We start from the raw sequence: 20,833 nt of genomic DNA on the forward strand, positions 1-20,833 counted from the left end.
GAGGGGGCGCAGCTATGCTGGGAAAGCAGAAGAAGAACCTTCACACACGCTGTTCCAAAGAGCAGTGATAACAGATCAAAGTCCGTCCAACATGATGAACCTGCCTCTTGCAATTCCTCTCAACTTCTTCTCCTAGGAATCCTTCTTACGGAGAACAAACAAGTTCTCTACTAAGAAAACCAGCAGTCTGGGAGTGTTCTAAAACACCCAGGAGACACAACAATAGACACACAGGCTACAACAAACAGGCCCAGCACAGGAGGAACATTGTGCACATAACAAGTGGAGAAGAGGAGATGAATACCCAAACACCAAAAGCACCAGCGCTGTCACTCTGATTAGGGGTTTACCTGTTTAACAAAGTCTTTTCTTTGGTATGTAAACTGTAGAATAATACATTTAGAGCATACCTTTTGTTGTCCATAGAAAAGAGACCAGAAGGAGTGTTTTCAATTATATTACCTTTAATTTGCTACTCATAAAAAAAACTCCAAACTGTGTTAATTGTCTATAACTCTAATCCCCTTTGCTATTCCAGCATGTTTACATTTTCACTCAGACAGAAGCATGTCATGAAGTTATCAGGCTGCTACTGTAAAACTGAAATCATACATAACATAAACTAAGCTTCTCTGTTCAGTTTAGGATTTATGATGAACTCTATTATATGTCATTAGCATATGATACAATATTCAATTGTGTATAATATGTATTGCTGTTGACACCAAATGGACCAAACACCGGTGTCTGCTCTCCAGTTGCTGCCATTGGGCACAACACAATGCAGCTTGTGTAGCATGGCCACAACTGTCCTTAAAGAGAGAACTGGACTGATACAAAGGCTCTCGTGTTGGGGGCCAGCTGCACACTAAGAAAGTTCAGTATGTGTCTCATTATGGATCTACTGTATGTCCTATTCAATGAAGAAAGGTAGCATTGTTGAGAACTTGACCTCTCCTCCGCTCAAATAGTTTGTTACCACAAGAACAACTGCATATCGGCTCACAAGAGGTGCAGTAAGAGGAGATTGTATTATCCCACTCAGGAAAAGTGCTTTTAGTCAGTCTGTATTCTCTGTAAAAGCTGCACTAGAATGGAACTCCATGCCAGTGACCATTAGACAACGGGACACATACAGTTCATTTGAAGCTCATTTAAAGATATAGTTATTTAGTACCCAGCTCTGTCATCACTAGAACATAACTGCGCCTTACTTCCTCAATCTGTCTGTGCTGAATTTCCCCCAGTCTGTCTGCTGTCACCTGTCTGTCTGTCTGTCTTGATATTGCCCGTCGACACTCATCTACCTGCAAAGCATGTCTTTTATTGTTGTTTAGCCCTGTCAGATTGAAATGACCCTATTGTTCATACTCTGCATGCTTTTTTATGTATTCTGCTTCTGATATATATGTTTTTAGTGTCTAACAATGCAAGATAATCTTGTTTTTAGTCCATGTTCTATTTAACATAATTTCTTATATCCTGTTTTTAGGGTGACTTTGTAACATCTGTCTAGGGAATACAGATGAAAAATAGCCTCTTGGCTAACTCTGGCGCATTTACAGAAATGTTTTATTAATGTGCACTGTCCCTTCCAAATAAACCAACATAAAAAAAAGTTCTGGTTCATCAAAATGAACCAGAATCACCAAATGTCCACATATGGATCCCCAGGAAGGACTGGGTTCTTGTTCAACAGCCAGCCAGTGCTTGTAATATGTCAGAATGACAGGTTTGTGTTTTAAAACTGTTATCTAGGAATGCTCAGAAATAATTCTGTGGACAGATGAGAAAAGAGCAAAGCACTGTATTCCTAGAAAAACATCATGAGTGAGAGTAAAAGGAGATGGGGAATTAAGTTTGAGAAAGAAATGGTGCACACCTTTTTCCACTGAACAGTGTGAACAGCAGAGGCCTTGGTCTTACACTGCCACTCAACCTTGTCTCCTAACATGACAACTTGAGGTTCGGCAGGGATCACACTCACTGGGTCGATGTCTGGCAGGGAGAAAATGAAAAGAGACACATAAGACACATGAAACATGAGGCCTTCTATTCATTATAAGGAGTTAAAGAAGTCACACTTGAAATCAAAAAGCTTCTCATCACTTTAACAACCATGTAATAAGTTAAAACGACCTTATGCAGCAGAATATATTATTTTAAATACAAAGCTAATGCACTTAGTCTTAAGTTAAGCCCATTCCATGCTATTTCTGGTCCATCTCTGCTTAATAAGTGCGATAAAATCAAATTACGGAGTGTAGTTGGGATAACATTAAAGTAACAGATGAACTGTGAAAAATTGAATTGGATTTCAGCCTCCTCAAAGGATTCCATTAAAGCTCTTTCCATTGTAACCTTTTTAATTCTATGACTTACTGATGAAAAGAAAGGCTTACTGCAAAGGCGAAACCTGCACAAACAGGAGGTAAATTGCTTTTTTATGTGTGTTTCCTTAATTCTGCAGTTGTGTGTGTCTCTGTTTGTTTGTGTGTGTGTGTGTGTGTGTGTGTGTGTGTGTGTGTGTGTGTGTGTGTGTGTGTGTGTGTGTGTGTGTGTGTGTGTGTGTGTGTGTCTTTGGCTCACTCACAGTTGACAGTGAGGGTGATGTTTCCTCTCAGGTCAGCATCCAGGTTTTCGAAATCTGTGGCTGTACACATATACACACCAGCGTCTGTGCGCTTGACAGATTTCAGCAGCAGGACACCACGCTGACCAGTGATGGCTTTTCCCTGAGGTCGGAAGGACGGGGATTGGCAAAGAGAGAGAGAGTCACAAGTAAAGATTGAGAGAGAGAGTAAGTCAGATTAACACTTTTTTTTTTAAATGTTGGGATATAAAGAAAGTTCTCTTCCAAACAAACTGAAAAGCACACGTACATCTTTAACAAAGTCAAACTCCGGCTGAGGGTTTCCATCAGTCTCACACTTCATGGTAACAGCATCGCCCTCTTTGATCAGATCAGTGTTGAGAAGGGAAAAGGTCGCTTTCTCAGAGGGATCTACACAGACAAGAACAGACAGGGAACAGGTGAAAATTCCTTCTTTGGATACATTTACACTACAGTAGGTCATCAATCAGAGATGTGAAAGGCATTCCAGAGGGGGTGTTTTACTTTCCCAGTACCTCCTCATTACTTGCACCATCATTCTTCTTGAGCTGACTATTAAATTCCATGACAGTGTTAAACAGGAGGAAAGACATGCATCCAATGATGATAACACTAACAGCTGTTTTTTGACAATGTTTAATTTTAAAGGGCGTATGTATTTTTCTTAGAGTGAAATAGCAACATGATGATGGAGAACAGGGAGAGGCTTAGAGATAAAGCATAAATGAATAGATTCATTTTCTTGAATCGGTCCACGACTTCCAAAATATGTCAACAACTTAGGCTGGATGGATTGCCATGACATTTTGTACAAACAGTTATGGTCCCCAGAGGTTAAATCCTAATAACTTCATGATCTCTTGACTTTTCCTCTAGCGCCACAAGCATGTTGGCATTTTCGGCTTTTAGTGAAACAAAATTACTTCCCATGAAATTTTATACAGACATTCATGTTGACTGGCTTTTAATATAGCTCCATCATAAGGTCAAGTTCTAATTAGAACAATGCTTGGTTTATATTCCTGCAAACCTGATGGCATTCCTATCAGGTTGAGATGTAATGTAGTGCTAATAAGTAAATGTTAGCATGCTAACACATAAAACTAAGATGGTGGAATTCTGAAGTTTTATTCAGTTTCTTGCAGAGAGAAAACCGATACCGCTCTTATGTCATTCCAGATAAATATGACCAGAACCAACAGCCAGGTAGCTTAGCTTAGCATAAAGACTGGAAACAGAGGGAAACAGCTAGCCTGGCTATGTCCACAGGTGACAAAATCCACCTGCCAGCAGCTGCAAAGCTCACTAATTAAAACTCTTGTCCCTCCACTCACAGTTGAGGTTGATGGTGATGGTGTCGGACTTCTTCTGTTTGATCTGGTCTCCTGGCATGCTGTACTCCACGATGCACTGAAACACAGAATCCTTGTCTGCCTTTTTGGGCTGCATGTAGAGGATGTTCTTGACGGTGTAGAGACCAGACGCCTCCTTCACCACCGAGGAAACCATATTGGTCTCTGACAGAAAAGGGGGGTGGGGGGGAAGCACACAGATTAAAACCTTCTGGTTGGCACGTGCATGTTAAAATAATTAAATTAAAACAAACAGCCCGATGACACATACTCTCTCTCCTGTCCTTGACCTCAGGTAGGGGCTGGTCATCTTTGAACCAGATGATTCTTGGCTGGGGATGTCCGTTCATTGTCACACAGGTACCAATCTGACACGCAGGAAAAAATGCAGGATGAACAAAAAGAAAGTCGACTGAAAATGTGTGTCTTCAGCGTTCACGTGAAATCAGAACGTCAAACACAGGATGCACATAGGGTTATAGAAATTGCTCACACACACACCTCAGAGCTGGTAGTCTCTCCAACAGAAATGGCCTGAGTTGATGGCTTTGTGAGTTCTGGCTTCTCAGGAGCAACTGAGACAGAAAAAAGGAGGAGGGCGGTAGATTATTATTATTTCATTATAATTCACTGGAAGGGAAACATTTAACGCGCACACACACACACACACACTCACACTTACTCCACTTCCGTATATGCAGTCCAACCCACATGCTTGCTGACCTTGTTAATTAAGTGGAGCAGTAAATATCCTGCCTCGCATTATTCCAGTGAGACCTGGTTCACATGAGCCGATAAGCGTCAAATAACAACACAGCACCCCTCCTCTCACTGGCTCACACACATACAACCACAGGTGTGAGTATTCCCTCTCTCGCTTCTCTGCTTTATTCCCTAGCTCACTTGTTCACATGCAAGGTCATCTTATCGCTGCCTGCAGCTGTTGACTGCTTGTAAAAATAAACAGAAGTTTGGTACTCCTCTCTCTCTCTCTGTGTCTCACTCACACTCAAGTCTTTGTGTTTAGTCCGTTTTTGTTACACCGCTCAGAAAACTGCTGGTTTTTTTCTATAACCACTCCCACTCCATATACTGTGTAATGCAGTGCATTATATGTGCGCGCAGTAATTTAGATGTACAGTGAGGACTAAAACTCTCTTTGCAGTCTCTTAAATTCAGTTGAATAAAGGTTTTTAGCGTACAATAAGTCATTTAGATGTTAACAGTTAATGGGGCACAAGACACAGAGGCACATGGGTAGGGTTATTTTTATCATGTTTTTGCTCAGCAGACATACTGTTTTCTCTCTATTGTAGGCCTCCCAAGAGAGAGAGAGAGAGATAAATAAACCAGCCTATCACTGCTAACCCCCAGGAGACCTCATAACTCAGCCCTATTAAGTTAAGGCAGGAGAGACACACTATAATTCATCCCCCCAATGAGTCAAGTGGTCAAATGTGGTCACAGAATAATTGCTGGTTTGTGAGATGGGCTGTTTCTTACAACTGTGGGCATTAAGTACATCTAAAAGGGCCGTTGAGGTATTGTTTAGCACTGACTGGTCCATTCACAACTAATAGCTTATTTTATGAGATTGCTTTAAACCTCAGAGCCTCTGAGTGCATAAATGTTAATGGTTAACTCGGAAGCTGTTTTTCTCCAAGTGGCAGCTTGACTAAAAGAAAGAGTTGTTTTGCTATTTCCCCCCCCCCCCGACACAAATCCTCCCTCTTTAGAATGATGGATCAGTCCAATCCAACATGCAAATGAATTGTATTCATTTTGGTTATGCTGCTAAATGCTAAAAGTGTGATTGATGTCTGCTCAGGGGTTGCCGAGGGAGGGGAAAAGGACGCCGCGGCCCGCAGCAAGGGTCAGCCCATGGCAACTTGGTGATAAATCCGGACCGTTATTAAGGTGAGATATGAGACATGACAGGTGTGATTGAACTATTCATCAATTGTGTCAAGAGTGATTAGAATGTGGTTAATTGACCTCTGGGGAACTTATCAAAGGAAATAGGAACCCACAGGCTTTGAAAAAGATTCTTCCACACAATACATTTTTCTTTGCTTAAGGCAGCTCTGTTTTTGACACATTTAGACAATTGTGACAAACCAATTGTATAGAACCTTTATGACTATATAAAGGTTCTATAAAGAGGGTTTGGCATGGAGTTCCTTAGAGTACAGTATGTGTGAAAAGCAATTTGCAAAATGAATTACATGCATTAGGTACAATTAAGCCACTTCTAAATGAAAGTATGCATGAACACACACGCAGATCTGATTAAAGCCTTAAACCTTTAGTGGCAGTGACAGTAAGAAACCAACTCATGAATTCCACTGATCAACAACTGATGGGTTAGAGAGGTGGGATCCTCTTTGAGGTCATTTGAAAGATCAAAGGACACTGGTCGACTCACAGAAGACTTTGAGCATAGTGGTGGCATCTCCAACTCCAGCGGGTCCGGCGGTGACCTGGCAGAAGAAGTCAAGCTCGTCGGAGGGCTGAACCGAGGAGATGGTCAAGGAGAAGTCTTCTCCGATAGTGACCCGCCCGGTCAGAATGGTGCCCTCATCGCTTTTTCCCACGCCACCCTGGGAGAAAGCCACACGCTGCCTGGTTCCATGCTCCTCCTGGATGTATGGACAGGTAGAGGGAGATTTAGAAAGAGGTTGGAAGAAACATGGGGAGAAGTGGAAGAGGGATAAATACAAATACAAAGAAACATTAATCAGTAAGATAAACTGCAAATTAATAAATATAATAGATTTTTTATTACAGTGAATTCAATTATGAAGCATTCCTTACGCTTGGATATGACAAGCTTTTAGGGCGAAAAATGTATTTTTCCTGTCGAACTTTAATATTTGGAAATGACTTACAATGTACCACTCCACGACAGTGTTGCTTGGTGTTGGTGAGACAGTATATGTGCATGGCAATTTGGCAGTGGCTCCTTTCAACACCTCCACTTTAGGAGCCACGTTCACGGTCACAGCGCCAAAACAAACTGCAAAGAAATACAAAAAGAAGAGAGAGAGAGAGATGATTAACGCGTCAAGCATAGAAAAACCACAAGGACTGGTAGTTATGTGATAACGTGTTGCATCGATATCCAACATTATAGGCCGGTATACAAAAGTCTGCATCTAACAGCCGACAGCAAAGGATAGCGAGTATCAGTATTCATTTGAAGGTCCATGAACAGCAGTAAAAACTGTTAAGGGACCATGAGGGAAGCTAGAGGGCCCTCGTCACTGTCTGCGTTCTCCATTCAATAGAGACATTAGGATGCACAAAGAGGCCCATATATCAATGGGAGAGAGTAGCAGCTAGGGCGCAAGATGGACCCAAACTGGTTCCAGCGGGGATAGGGGAACACTATAACTCTCTAACTCTCTATACAACCTATCTATGGAGAAACAACAACAACAAGGAGATTGCATTACAGAGAGGAGAGGCGGGGGAGAGGGGAAGGGGAAGGACGGAGAGCTGGAGGAAGAGAAGGAGCTCCATTTGTGCTAATGAAGTCACTGCAGCACATGCAGTGTCATAAATCCTGGTACAGTAACACATGAAGTCCACTATGTCGTAAGTGGGAGGCTCAATGTTGGGAAAGAAAGGACAATGGTGTTTAAATTTGCCATCAAATCAAAAAAAGTAAGTTATCATGATATGGACAGCATATTTCATAGTCTATGCTATTCAATATGCACGTACACTCGGCTGGCTTGTATGACAATCTCCATAGAAATACACTACAACTAGATGGTTTTTATGGAGTAAATAATGGATGCATCAGGAAAGAAACAGTTAACAAACACTGCCAACATTAAGTTAAGCATCGTTAAAAAACCCATATATATCTAAACTTAATTCAATATTCATATTCTGGACACATGTGTAGCTAATGACTAACACAGCCCCACACTCTCTTTGATAGCATAAATTAATCATGTCATCAGTTTCTGGACTACAAAATCCACACTTGAATTATTTATTTGTTGTGCAAAACTTGCCGAGAGTGGGGAGGATGGATTTTTCTGGGAATCCTGGCTGTTTGACGGGGTTGGTTTTAAAAAACAGGGCAGAGAAAATGCAGAAGGGGGGAGATAAAAGAGTGTTTGCTCAAAAATGTCTAAAGAGAGACGAGAGGAGCTGAGGAAACGGCCACCTTGTTATCGCTCCACTGTGAGGAAGGAAGAGAGTGAAGGATGGAAGGAAAAGAGAAGGCTGAGTTTTCATAAAGAGGAGATAAAACGGAGTGCTGTCAAAAAATATCACACTGTGGGTGTTAGTGAGACACATTCCAACAGGGTCAGATGCTGAGATTCACCGAGACCCATAAAGCACACAGAGGTCAAGGGTCGGTCAAGCATTGACATTTGATGAAAAGATCTCATGACTCTTTCCGCCGTTCTTTCACTTCTTGATTTACTTTTTCACTTCCCTTAATCCTGCCATCTAATTGTCTTTCTTCATCTCTACCCACTATCCCTCTCCATCTCTAAATATTTGTGTTCTGTTAGCTCAGCTCTCATGTGAAACATTAGTTTTGCAAACCAACTCTCATGTTCCGAGTCTGCAAGAGGGATGTAGCCCAAAAGAAAATCTTCCTCTGTTTCCTCGCCAACACAAACAGCGGGCCAGACAAGCAAATGTAGAAGAATGTGTGAGTAAACCAAGAGCTGCGCTTTTAGGCACGGACTCAGGATTTAAGAGTCCCGTTAAGTGGTGCATGGGTAAAATACACACACGCACACACATACCACATTAAATCAAGTGACTAACTGGCACATGTCCAGAAAGCCCAAATCTCAACTCAGATACTCAAGTAATTAGGTTTTGTGAAAACACATGTATACACAAATCTCTAGATTAAAGCAACAGGTCACCCCATAATAAAATACATATATTCCTCTTCTAGATCTATTTATCAAGGTAGATCGTTTTAAGTGTGAGTTGCCTATTTTTTTTTAATATTGGCTGTAAAGATGTCTGCCTTCGCTCCAATATAATGGAAATATATGGCACTCTACGTGTGATGCTCAAAGGGCCAAATAGTTTAATAGTTTTCTATTATGAAACACTGAAATATCATTAACTGAAGTGTGAAGCCATGGTATTTCATGTTGGCAATTATGTCTTCATCTGCTGAGTACAAATTTTTAGCTGTTTCTTGCAAGTGATTCAAAACACATCACATTCACTTTTTGTGAAAACACAGCGTTATTCTTGGTTCATATTTTATGCACATTTTCCAGTCTCTGACACAAATATGCCAGACATAATGGAATATGATTAAAATAGCTGAATCCTCATTTTCAGATCAGCTTCATATTTCATGGGATAATAATAGGCACCTACTTGTGTTAGCAACACAGAACAAACGACCCACTGAGGATGTTTGGACGGTTTAGATGTCTGTGTTTTAATCACTTAGTATCTGACATAAGTTGCACTTGTTTTTTTGCTCAGTTGCTTGGTTACATGCATGTAAAATAAGCTACCCAGAGGCAGTTAAAGCAATGATATGTGCTCAAAATGTAGATCAACAGAGTCCATCTGCACCACATCTTTCTTTCTCTGCCAACCTCTTCCTCTCCCCCTCCCTGCCCATCTAGCATTTGATTTTATTGTCCGTCTCACTCTCACCCTTGGGGTGTCATTCACAATATGTTTTGGTCCAGAGTGATCAGTCAGGCTGCTGCTCTGTGTTTTACACATGAGGCAGATGGACAGACAGAGACGGACAATTAAAGCATAATTAGGGGAGTCCTCTGTCCAATCTGAGTATAGAGCAGTGTGTTTGTGTATTTAGAGGCACTGCTGTTGGCTGGGATTGTGTGTGTGTGTGTGTGTGTGTGCGCGTGTGTGAAAGAGAGGGAGAGAAAGCGAGTGGCCGGGGCTGTTGGGGGTGGGGGGGGCTGCTAGCTTCATGGGGGTCTCATTAGCTGACGCAGGCCAGCTAATCGGATTTAGCCAAAGAGAGGGAAAGTGTGTGTGAGGTGGTGTGTGATGGGGTGCGTGACCGGGTAGTAAGACAGATGGGGACGAGACGGTCAGACTGTGACCTGTGTCATGACACCACACACACACACACACACACACACACACACACACACACACACACACACACACACACACACACACTCTTACAGTATATCTATAATGCATGTGATATTTATGAGCAACTGAATGGACCTCCCCAAAAAGCAACTGTTAAGTAGAGTGTGTGTAGAAAAAAAAATAGACCCATGTCTGCAGTCAAAGCAGCGTGACAGAGTGGAGGAGAGCCAGAGAGTCGTGTCAGTCCCACATCTACTGAAAAGTTAATGTGAAACCATCTTTAATACTCTCTCTGTGTCGATCTCTTTCTGCCTTTTTCTCTCTGCCTGCATCTCTTTCACCCTCTCTCTCGCTTTCATACAGACATCACTGTTAAGTAGAGTGTGTGTAGAAAAAGAATAGACACACACACACACACACACACACACACACACACACACACACACACACACACACACACACACACACACACACACACACACACACACACACACACACACACACACACACACACACACACACACTAGGCGAGCGCCCCTCATTATGAAAAGAACCAGCTGGATCCTCTCTCCTGTCCTATTTCCCTCTCTTGTTCTCCCCTCACCTACTGTCGTATTCTGGACATCAAACCAGGAGCCTCTTTCTTTATCTGACTCTCCTCTTTTCATCCCTCATTCTCAAAGAGCATTCTTTAATACCCAGTGCACAATCTCACTTGTGTGTCTCGTCTGCGCATGTGTGCGTTTTGAAAAGACAGAAAGAGAATGCAAGATATCCAAAGAAAGGCACAAAGGAAATAAGAAAAGAGAGAGAATGAAAGATTGAGAGAGTGGGTGTTGAATCCCAGTCTTACCTACATGACTGTCACCCAACTAGAGCCTATTTATGAAGCCACCATGAACCTCATTTTCACTGATTGTGCCCGCTTGTCTCCCTGCTAACCCAAACACCCCTCCGCTGTAAAAGTAATGGATGTTTTGGGTAACTCAGCTTTATTTAATTCTATTGTATACAATGAGATGACGGTGCTAGGGGTGCGAGGAACGCCTGTTAGGTTACAGTCAGTTAGGCGTCACGGAGATAGAGCATTAAGATCTGCATCAGTGCCAACACTGTATGGAAGAATTGATCTATACGGTGAGTCTAGAAAGTTCAAGGAGGAGTATGTGAACAGACGGATGAGGAATGTCAGAGGATGGGTGTACCTGTGTACTTGTGTGTGTGTGTGTGTGTGGCTTCTAACAGGATTAGTGTGTTTGACTGTTGGCAAAGCAAACAGTGAGTGTCCGGTCGCTGAAGACACAGCTTCAATGTCACAGGAGCTGAGTCACCTTCAGCATGTGGTCATTAAAAAAAACACGACACAGAACAATAGCTTCCTTATTTTTATCCATCTCTTTCCACTGATCAGCACCTCGTAAGATGATTTCCTAATAGCTACATCTATACTTAATCTATAAGGGCTTACAGAGTCTGCATACATAGGCTGTGTGTTTGAGCTGCAAGGGTTAATCAATTAGTTGTCAACTATTAAATAATCTGCAACTGTTTTGATAATCAATTTATTGGTTTGAGTCATTTCTTAAGAAAAAAGTAAATATTCTCTGATTAAATATCATTGTGTTGTGGACAAAACAAGACATTTGAAGACGTTATCTTGGGCTTTAAGAAACACTGATCAGCTTATTTATTTTTAACAATTTTCTGAAATGATATAGACCAAACAACTTATCGAGTAAATGATCAAACAAGTTAATAGACAACGAAGATAATCTATAGTTGCACCCTACTGTGCGGCTAGAGCTGAGCTAACGTGAACTAAAACTCCTCAAAAAATGGTTGTGCACATCAGGGAAACAACTACATCCACATTTTGGGTGTCGGAAAATTGTAAAAATTGCCACACAACATCACATTCATTTTTAGGTCCAATGTGATGCAATACATTTGCTTGTTTTGTCTGATCAACACTCCAAAAGCTAAAGATAGTATATAAGACAAATAAAAGCAGCAAATTCTATCAATATTTCTATTTTCAGTAAAAGCAGAAATATTGCTTCCAAAGAACAAATCCCTCCTTCAGGGTTCACCAGGAGTCTGTTTGTGGTACTTTGTGGTACTTTGTGGTACTTTGTGGTACGTTGTGGTACGTAAAAGCTGTGGCGATACCAATGAGTGAACTGAATTGCTGAGCTATTAAAGCATACCCACAAGTATAAATGTGGCCTCACTCCGACCACTTGTTGTGATGGTTACTATCACCACAGACACGATGTGACTGCCTCACAGGAGTCCCTGTCATCATGAGCCAGAGGCTCAGGGCATGTGAGTAGAGCTGTGGCAGCGGGGCGTGGCAGGTTGCCCTCCAGCTCTCACACATATAATTGCCTGTTAATGGTGCGGACTGGATCGGACTCAAATCTCGTGTTTACGGGACTTTCCCATGCTCACAGCACTCACATAAGTCTGCCTGACCTGCTAAATTGGAACACTCCTCGGGAAATTCAGTTTGTTCAGTGAGTTTCATTTTAATGGACAAACTGGAACTATCTCAGAAATGTGTCCAGTAGGGCCAGCTGTGAGGCGGAAAAGGAACAGAAAGAGGCTCCTCTGTGGATGCTCCCTTTTGAAGAAGGTGTCGTTTGCTAATGTTGTTGAAACTACTGGACGTTGCTGCAATTTGTAAACAATACAGCTGTGGTTGGTCAAATGTTGCAAATTAGGTTTGTGCACTTCTGTTGAAGCATTGAAAGGAAAACTATGTGCCCTCTCATAGTTTGAATAGCTGAAAGTTTAAAACGACTGATGATGTATATATATAAATATACACTGTATGATATATGTGTGTGTCTGAGTGTGTTTGGTGGGGGAGGGGGAGGAGGGGGCAGGCTGGGTCAGACTACCAGTGTCGGGGTGGGTCCATGTAAGGCCTGGAGTCCGTCAACGCCTGACTGATGAGACAAGAACAGGTGCAGCGTAGAAACAGCAGCTGCTAAAAAACCACACACACACACACACACACACACACACACACACACACACACACACACACACACACACACACACACACACACACACACACACACACACACACACACACACACACACACACACACACTTCCTCACCAACAATGAATGCCACATGTAGAAGGTGAGAGAGAGAGTGAGGGAGACAGGCAGAGTGAGACACAAAGATGATGAACAGGGAGAGAGAGAGAGAGAGAGAGAGAGAGAGAGAGAGAGAGAGAGAGAGAGAGAGAGAGAGAGAGAGAGAGAGAGAGGAAGTTTCCAAACTGTCTAGAAAACACAGACTTCAAACGTTTGTAGAAGTAAAACCTTTTGCAACCAAGGAGACAAAAAAAATAAAAACACAAACATACAACGAGAACCAGACAGAAATAGATACATTGTCTGTCTCCTTGGATACTTCTAATGGGCAAGTGTATCCATACAAAAGCCATGCACAGCATACTAAGTGCTGTAAGTGATGACCTGTTGGTGTGTCCTGCTAAGTGTTGACCTTTGAGAGTGAAGCACTGATATGTATCGTATGCTAATTACAATCATACAGACATATGATTAGTATGACGGAGAATTGAGCAGAAAAAAAAGAGAACCGAAAATAAAGAGAAGACAGAAAAGGGTAGAGAAAGAAAGACGAACCAAGTAGAGCTATAAAATACTGCAAAGGCCATGCAAAACTGCTCTACCTAAGCCTCGTTTCTACTGCAAACATTGCTCGCAGTCTGACAAAGCATCCAATATCCTGTTGCACTGGAACTCTGTTAATGTACATGGTCATGCGTTGCTTGTGTACACAGATATAAATACGTCTATTGAAATGTAAATTTTTTTGGGGAACAATACAAATCACCATTCAGCACGGAAAATGATTCAGTATTGAGTTTGTTCTGCACAAACCAGCGCAAATAGTCATAACGGATTTGAAGCTGACCTTTCTACAGGGTTGGGTACTTATGTATGCACGGCAGCTGCTGCTGGCTCTTTGTATGAATCATTTGGGTTTTGATACTTTGTCTAGATTTGCTTATGATGTTCTATGAGAACAGAGTTTCCCCAAGTGGGACTGATAAAGTAGTTATAATAAGAGTCTCTGATGAACTGCACTCAAGACAATTTCCTGTGTATTGCTTTTTGCCTGCCAATTCTGATACGATAGCAAAGAGAATTTTAATTCAAAAGAAACTCTTGCAAATTTCCCACAACTCCAACTGCAACATGCTTCACAGGAAAACCTTGAACTTTAAAGTTTTAAATTTTTGGATGGCTGAACTCTGAAGTACAAATTACAGCAATCAGAGCTTCATCCTCAGTCTTGTAAATCTCATCTGACCCTTCACAGGCCAGTCAAAAGCTTCTGCAGTTATGACTCCTGGAGCAGTCAGCGGACGTCTATTGTGCTTCAAAGATGGTATCGGGGCTTCTAATTGGAGTCAAACACAATAATATCTTTGGTGCTCGAATTTTATTGCAAGGCGAGACAGGATGCCCTCGTTTTTTATTATTTTTATGAGGGTTATGTCTGATATCTGTATGTGTCAGGAAAGGGCGGACGGGTGTCTTGATTAAAGGGGAGATAGACCAACCCCGGATGTTCAGATGCTTAATGCTAAGCCCTTGCATCACAACCACAGGATATGGAGGGTTGTGTGTCTTCCTGTCAGGACTTGTACCGATGTACCACCTGAGTAGAAGTAAAATTCACACCTGGGACCCTGCAGCAACATACACACACCCCACAATCAGGCAGCAGCTGGTTGTGGAGGTCATGTGGGTCCATCAGGAGGAGACTGAGTTTTACCACTTTGGTTATTTACTGGTACTAAACAACCACCAGCTATGTGTGTCTGCTCGAGGTTGAAGAGATGAGACGGGCAAAAGGCGAGACTGTGAGAGGAAAATAGATCATTTGTTTTATAAGAAATCCTGTAAGCTTTTTATTGTTCCGTTCTCAGTCTTCTATCGTTTTTGTATTAGCTCCATCTGTCTCTTCTGTCAGGTTATTATATCACCCTTCTTGCTTTAGATCTGTTTCCTCTTTCCTGTCTGATGTTTAAAGCTTGAAACGAGGGTGATGTAATTAGCACTTCAATCACGTTTTAACTTCATTGGGATTCACAAGTTGAGCTTCATGTAAAATGACTAAGGAGGGACAAAGGAGGACGTCGGAAGAACAAGGACACGAGTTCGGAAGAGGACCGATGTTCCCAGGGATTTCACGTTGACGTAATGCAGCTGAGTCAAACGTAAGGATACTTGCAATTAGCCTGGCCACACATCCGCCTTCTCCACCATGTTAGCATCTGCATCCTACTCAATGCCATAAAATGCAGATCCACAAGCCATCACAGAGTTCAATGAGTTGGCAAATGATGTCTGGCCGGCCACGCAGCGGGTGTGTGGATGTCTTTGTGTATGAAAAGTGTCCATGTGTTGTACTTTAAAGCCGAGGGGCAGAGATGTGACATCAAAGTGTGCGCAGTTGCGACAGATAAATCGCAGCTCTCCTGGTGTGTTTGTGTTGTGGCATCTCACGGCAGTTTAGGGGCTCAAGACAAACAGTGTGAAGTGGGCTACAAGGTCGGCCCCTCACAAACCTCTTTTGTCTACCAGGAGATTCCCCCTCGACGGTCCTGTCGTCTTGGCAACTGGGTGAGAAGTCAACCCCATTCAAACAGGAGAGTTTTAGAGCTGTTTGGTCATTGAGTGTGTGTGAGTGTGGAGGGGGGGTGTTGGGAGGGGATGGGAGTGTTTGTCTCCAAACATGAGCCAGTGAGTCAGGAGAAAGAAAATGAGGACAAGGATAGATGGTAGGAACGAGGAGGAGGAAAAACAAAAAAGGGGAGACAGAGTGCATGAGTAGACTATGAATTTTGTAGAGCTGACGTTGCAGTCCTGCGCCTCGCTCTGCAGAAAGCGACGGTTGAAAAAAATAAAATAAAACAAAGCCAAGACGTCTTTTAAAGATATTATAAGTAGAGCTATGGATACATGAGTCTTGTGAGTTTTAGTGCTGTGTAAGTGCTTCTGGAAAAGTAGCTTTGATATATCGTCTCGCTGATAAACCAAAGTATTCTCTAAGTGTCCTTCCCCATTAGAAGTAAGCTGGGTAAAATTGAAATCATTTCTCACACAGAATTTCTGGGCCATTTATAAAGCTAATACCTTTAAGCTGACACAATCTGGTGCCATTATATGTGACTCCATTAACAGTGAGTTAACAGGACAATGGCCACTGTCTTGCTCCTATTAGAGCTGACTTTTGAGAGTTAGCACAGTGGACGTAACAAAGAAAAAAAAAAGAAAAAAGGCAAGGCCACAGCGGTGAACGACATGCAGGATCGGATAGAAATATCAAGAGGAATTTCATTACATTTCAAATCAAAGGGCACAAACCAGAGTGGGTTGGCCAATTACCGCACTATGTCTCCTCCTGGCTGACTTTCATTTTCAGAGGGAGCTCAATTGGGGGAAAAGAGAGAAAGGAGTGTGTATGCGTGTGTGTGTATGTGTGTCCTGATCGACTGAGAGAGAGAGAACCCAATCAGTAGATGTCACTAAGGGGGCAGATATGAGAAAAGGTGTTAATATTTAATGTTTCTAGGCCCCTGAATCTGGGCCTCCTTTCTCTTTTCCTTCCACCCCTCTCGCCGCAGGCTCTCCAATTAACACAGCCTGTCCCCCCCCTCTGTCCCAATCTTTCTTGCTATTCCCTCCTTTTTTTGAAACAGCCCATGGCGAAATATAAAACATAGAAACCGAGAGGAGGCAGGAATGGAAGGAGAGTTGGACTTGGATAGTGTTAAGCAGAAAGTTTGGATGGGTTGACTAGAGGGTCTCACAGACGAGAAGCAGCAGACACAGCCGCCAAGTAAACTTGTGCACAGAAGCCGTCGTAGATGCAGGAGTTAAAATTGGGGGCAAGGAGAATGATGAAGTGAGAGAAGGAGAGAGTCCCCTGCGTTTATTTTCAATTCCCCTCTGCCTCTGCCCATTTATCAAAGTAAATCACTCGCTTTAATGGGCCAGAATGATATACAATGTTTGGCAGAGGCAATCTGCTTGCATATGTTGCCGTTAATGTCTCTGGCGTCCATAATGGGGTATCCTAATGAGATGAGAGAGGCTGTAAAGATTAGAAATTCCTCAAAGGGTAGTGGCAGCCCTGAAAAGAGGATAGAGGAAGGATGGATGGATGGATGGATGGATGGATGGATTGATGGATGACTGAGGTGGGGAAAACTGGGAGTGATGGACGATGTTTCACTGCTGCCCTCCAACATTTTTTTGTTATTTCTGATGATCTAATCAACATTGGATGACTGTCAAGGGTTCCAAAAGCTCTGCATCTGACATTTTCTATAATGCAAAGTATAGCATCTTTTCTTACGATCTTACTACTTCAATGCACTCAGACATCATCGGGTGCATTTTCTCAGAATTCAACAAGTGCACCAGAAAAAATGTATATATACAGTATATATATAACTGTTTTCACTGGTGTGTATGCCGGTAACATTAGTATCATCCAGTGGTTTCTCAAAATGCTGCAGAGACTGAACTATCACTTAACTATAGTCAAGGAGGATATTCCATATTTTGCAAATGTCGAGCATGTTAAATTTTGTACTTCAGTATTTATTACTCTATTTTATGGAGATGGCATCTCAAGGATTTCAACAATCCCTGTAGTCCTTTACTTTTCAGTGAGTAAAGGGATACCCTTCATATTCAGACGAACAGAAAGAAAAAGTAAGCATGTTCAAAGGGAGAACAACCTCAGGATTCACTGTCCTTCCCTTCTGTTTTTATCAAACGAATGTGGCTCCAGGTTGTTCTGGATTAGTGGCAGTACAGCAGCACACAACAAGGTCACTACTGTTGCAGGACAGTCCGTGCTCAGTTCGCTGCCATTTGTTACTGTAATTGTTTTACATTTTCAAAATGAAAACTTATTGACACCTCTGTTTTCTACAGTCAGGACGGATTGCCGGAGGGAGGGCGAGGAGAAAGGCTGACTCGGAGTATAAATAAAGGGAGAGACATTAAGGCTACAGCTAATCTCACTAAAAGGGTTAGGACAAAGTGCCGTCTCTCTCTCTTCCTCCCCTCCTCTCTCCATCCCTTAAATCAATTCATTCTGCAAGTCATTTCCTAGCATACTGTGCAGATAAATATCCAGCAGAAAGTAGCTCTTATGCCCAATTTACTGTAATAACCACCCCACTGGAGTGTGCCCATTACAGTGTTTGCATATATGTGTGTGTGTCCTTAAGAATACAATAGCACACGGTGTGTTTGATTAAGATAAAATAAACATACCCAGACAGTTTTGTTCCGGAGGGGAAATAAGATTTGAGATAAGTTGTAAGGCGAGGAAGAGGTGAAAGCAGGCCAACGTGTCTCACTGCGGTTCTCAAATTTCTACTACCAAAAACACACACACACACACACACACATATATATGGATAGTATTAGCTGAAACAAGCTGTTCTGCCAACTCGTGTGTATTTTAATACTGATGAGTCAAGGGATGAATGTCTCAGGTTATATTTACAGTAGCCTATTTACAGTACGATTACTGTTACAGTTACAAACGCAGAGAAACACACGCACAAACACACCTGCCCGCCCTTCACATCTCAACAGCTCAATTCCTCAAACACACAGACGCCCCCCTTTTTTTTTTTTTTTTTTTTTTTTTCCAGCAGTCATCTCGAGCTGCATTGTAGCACCCAGGTGTTTGGTTCAGCCTGACAAAAGGCCCATTCCTGGGTGGACGGGTTATCCACACACTGCACAAGCTGAGGTAAACAAAGAGAGGTGACAGAGGGACTATGGGTAAATAACACAGAGATGCCGCTGTAGCTTGCTTTCTGATCTTGCTCCTTTTTAAGATTACTCAGAAACTTGAGATTAAATCACTGTATGAATAGATGGAAAACAGACCCATACTTGTAGCCTGCTATAAAGATCTTTGTCTCTCTGTTTTAGATTTCTGTCCACAGAATGAGCTAATCTGAGTTTTTCAAAAAACCATCTCTAGAGTGAAGGGTCACACTCATTTTGAATGAGTGTGCAGCTGATGTCAAATGACTTTGTGATAATAAAGCTAGTCAGGGCAGCTACACAGGAATTACTGTTCGCCTGGTTATCAGGTATCTAACCGCGATCCAATCACTATTTCTTCTGTATTAAAACATAAAAAGAGGGGTTATGGAAATAACAAGGGAGGGTGAACCAGCTGAGGCTCAGACAGTTTGCTAACTGAAAAAGGATGATAAGAAGATCTAGAAGTTTTAGTGTGGACGGGGATCAGCGTGGGTGTTTCAATTTCAAAGGAAATCTTCATTTCCACTCTTAGACTTACAATCTGACTCTCCACCTTTGCTTTTACCTGACGCAATAATCAAAATAAAAACTGTTCCTGCTTGTATATAGTCATATCACATTCACTTGAACAAAATGACTAACTCTCTGAGTCTGCATTCTCTCTCTCGTTCTCTCTGCTGTGCCCTCTTTCACCGTCTCTCTCTCATTCTCTCTGCAGGAGTGCTGAGTAGCACTCTGCCCATCTCGTTTAGAAACGTCCCTCCCTTCACTTCTAATGAGCCTTCATTTTGGCAGAAGAGGGCGAGAAGCCAGAGGAGGGGGGGAACACCATTTCCACTACTTCATCTGACAGCAGTTGCCTCTCGAAGCCCTCTTCTAATACCCACGTGGGAGTACACAAGAGGGCTGGAATAGGCAGAAAATGGTGGAGCAAATGGATATCCACTCTTCCTATTAGCCTCCATTATCTGTGAGCATCATTTCATAACCAGCAGCAACAAGGCTTCTGTGCATGCGGCCGTGGCCCCTTTTGTACGTTCGACTGTGTGCCATGGTTGAGCCAGGATACACAAATCTGGTGTGGACAGCTCAGAAAACCAGAGAGAATTGCCCTTTCTTTGTGCCCGAGCTGAAATACGAGAGCGCTTGCTGAATAAAGGGGGTCTTATAAGGGGGTGAGGGCACTCCTTAGGGGGCCAGTCAGCCGGGCGTGACAAGCCGGTGCCGCTGTAATGAGATAACAGGCCACTGGAGTAAGCGTTGATTTGTCCCTCCATTCTTTCCTTTTCTCTACATCCCCTTATCCCTTTTGCCATTCTCTTATCCATCCATTGCTCCATTTTTTTCCATGGCCTGTTTTTTTTTTTTTTTTTTAAAAACAGGCCATGGTGCTCAGCAGGCTGGTAAAGCCTGTGTGTGAGGGACAGATAGAGGGATAGAGAGGAAGGCGTGAACACACTGGAGGAGCGATAGGGCAAATCAGAAAGGAAAAGGGCACAAGAGTGTGGAAATGAGAGCTTGACAAAAAGGAGCGTGTCTCTTTGTGCCTGAAAACATATTCATGTCCGTGTTGTTAAAAGGGGCATGGAAATCTTGAATTCAAGCAAGGCAAGGGTAAAAAAATAAAAAAAAATAAACCAACAACAAAAGAAATGGCACACTTAAGAGATGGAGGCCAGAGAGAGAGAGATCAAGAGCTACATGTTAATGTGTACATACAGAACGGGTCACTGCCTCCAGACAGGCTGCTTTAAACCTACCTCGAATACTCCACCATCACAAAATTACCCCTGCACCTGCCCTCTGGCCCTACTTCCTCCCTCCCTCCCTCCCTCTCACCCCTCCTGTCTTGGACAAACAGTCTTATACAGTGTTGACAGTGGCAACACTTAGTGGGAGGTTAAGAGATATGGGAAACCCTGACTGAAAGGTGAACTCA

General features: G+C 42.5%; 1 protein-coding gene across 2 annotated transcripts in view; it reads right to left on the bottom strand.

Annotated features, from left to right (window-relative positions):
• bcam (basal cell adhesion molecule (Lutheran blood group)) overlaps positions 1-20,833 on the bottom strand; it is a 49,413-nt gene that overhangs the window by 10,319 nt on the left and 18,261 nt on the right. For both annotated transcript variants that reach the window (XM_054622175.1, XM_054622174.1), the window contains exons 2-9: positions 6,855-6,982; positions 6,392-6,605; positions 4,468-4,541; positions 4,238-4,334; positions 3,949-4,131; positions 2,883-3,004; positions 2,594-2,735; positions 1,883-1,998 (exon numbers count right to left, since the gene is read on the bottom strand). In XM_054622175.1, the coding sequence (XP_054478150.1) occupies positions 1,883-1,998; positions 2,594-2,735; positions 2,883-3,004; positions 3,949-4,131; positions 4,238-4,334; positions 4,468-4,541; positions 6,392-6,605; positions 6,855-6,982 (1,076 nt within the window). The remainder of the gene's footprint in view (positions 1-1,882; positions 1,999-2,593; positions 2,736-2,882; positions 3,005-3,948; positions 4,132-4,237; positions 4,335-4,467; positions 4,542-6,391; positions 6,606-6,854; positions 6,983-20,833) is intronic.

Source organism: Anoplopoma fimbria, chromosome 20, assembly GCF_027596085.1.
Source record: "Anoplopoma fimbria isolate UVic2021 breed Golden Eagle Sablefish chromosome 20, Afim_UVic_2022, whole genome shotgun sequence".
Taxonomy (NCBI): Eukaryota; Metazoa; Chordata; class Actinopteri; order Perciformes; family Anoplopomatidae; genus Anoplopoma; species Anoplopoma fimbria.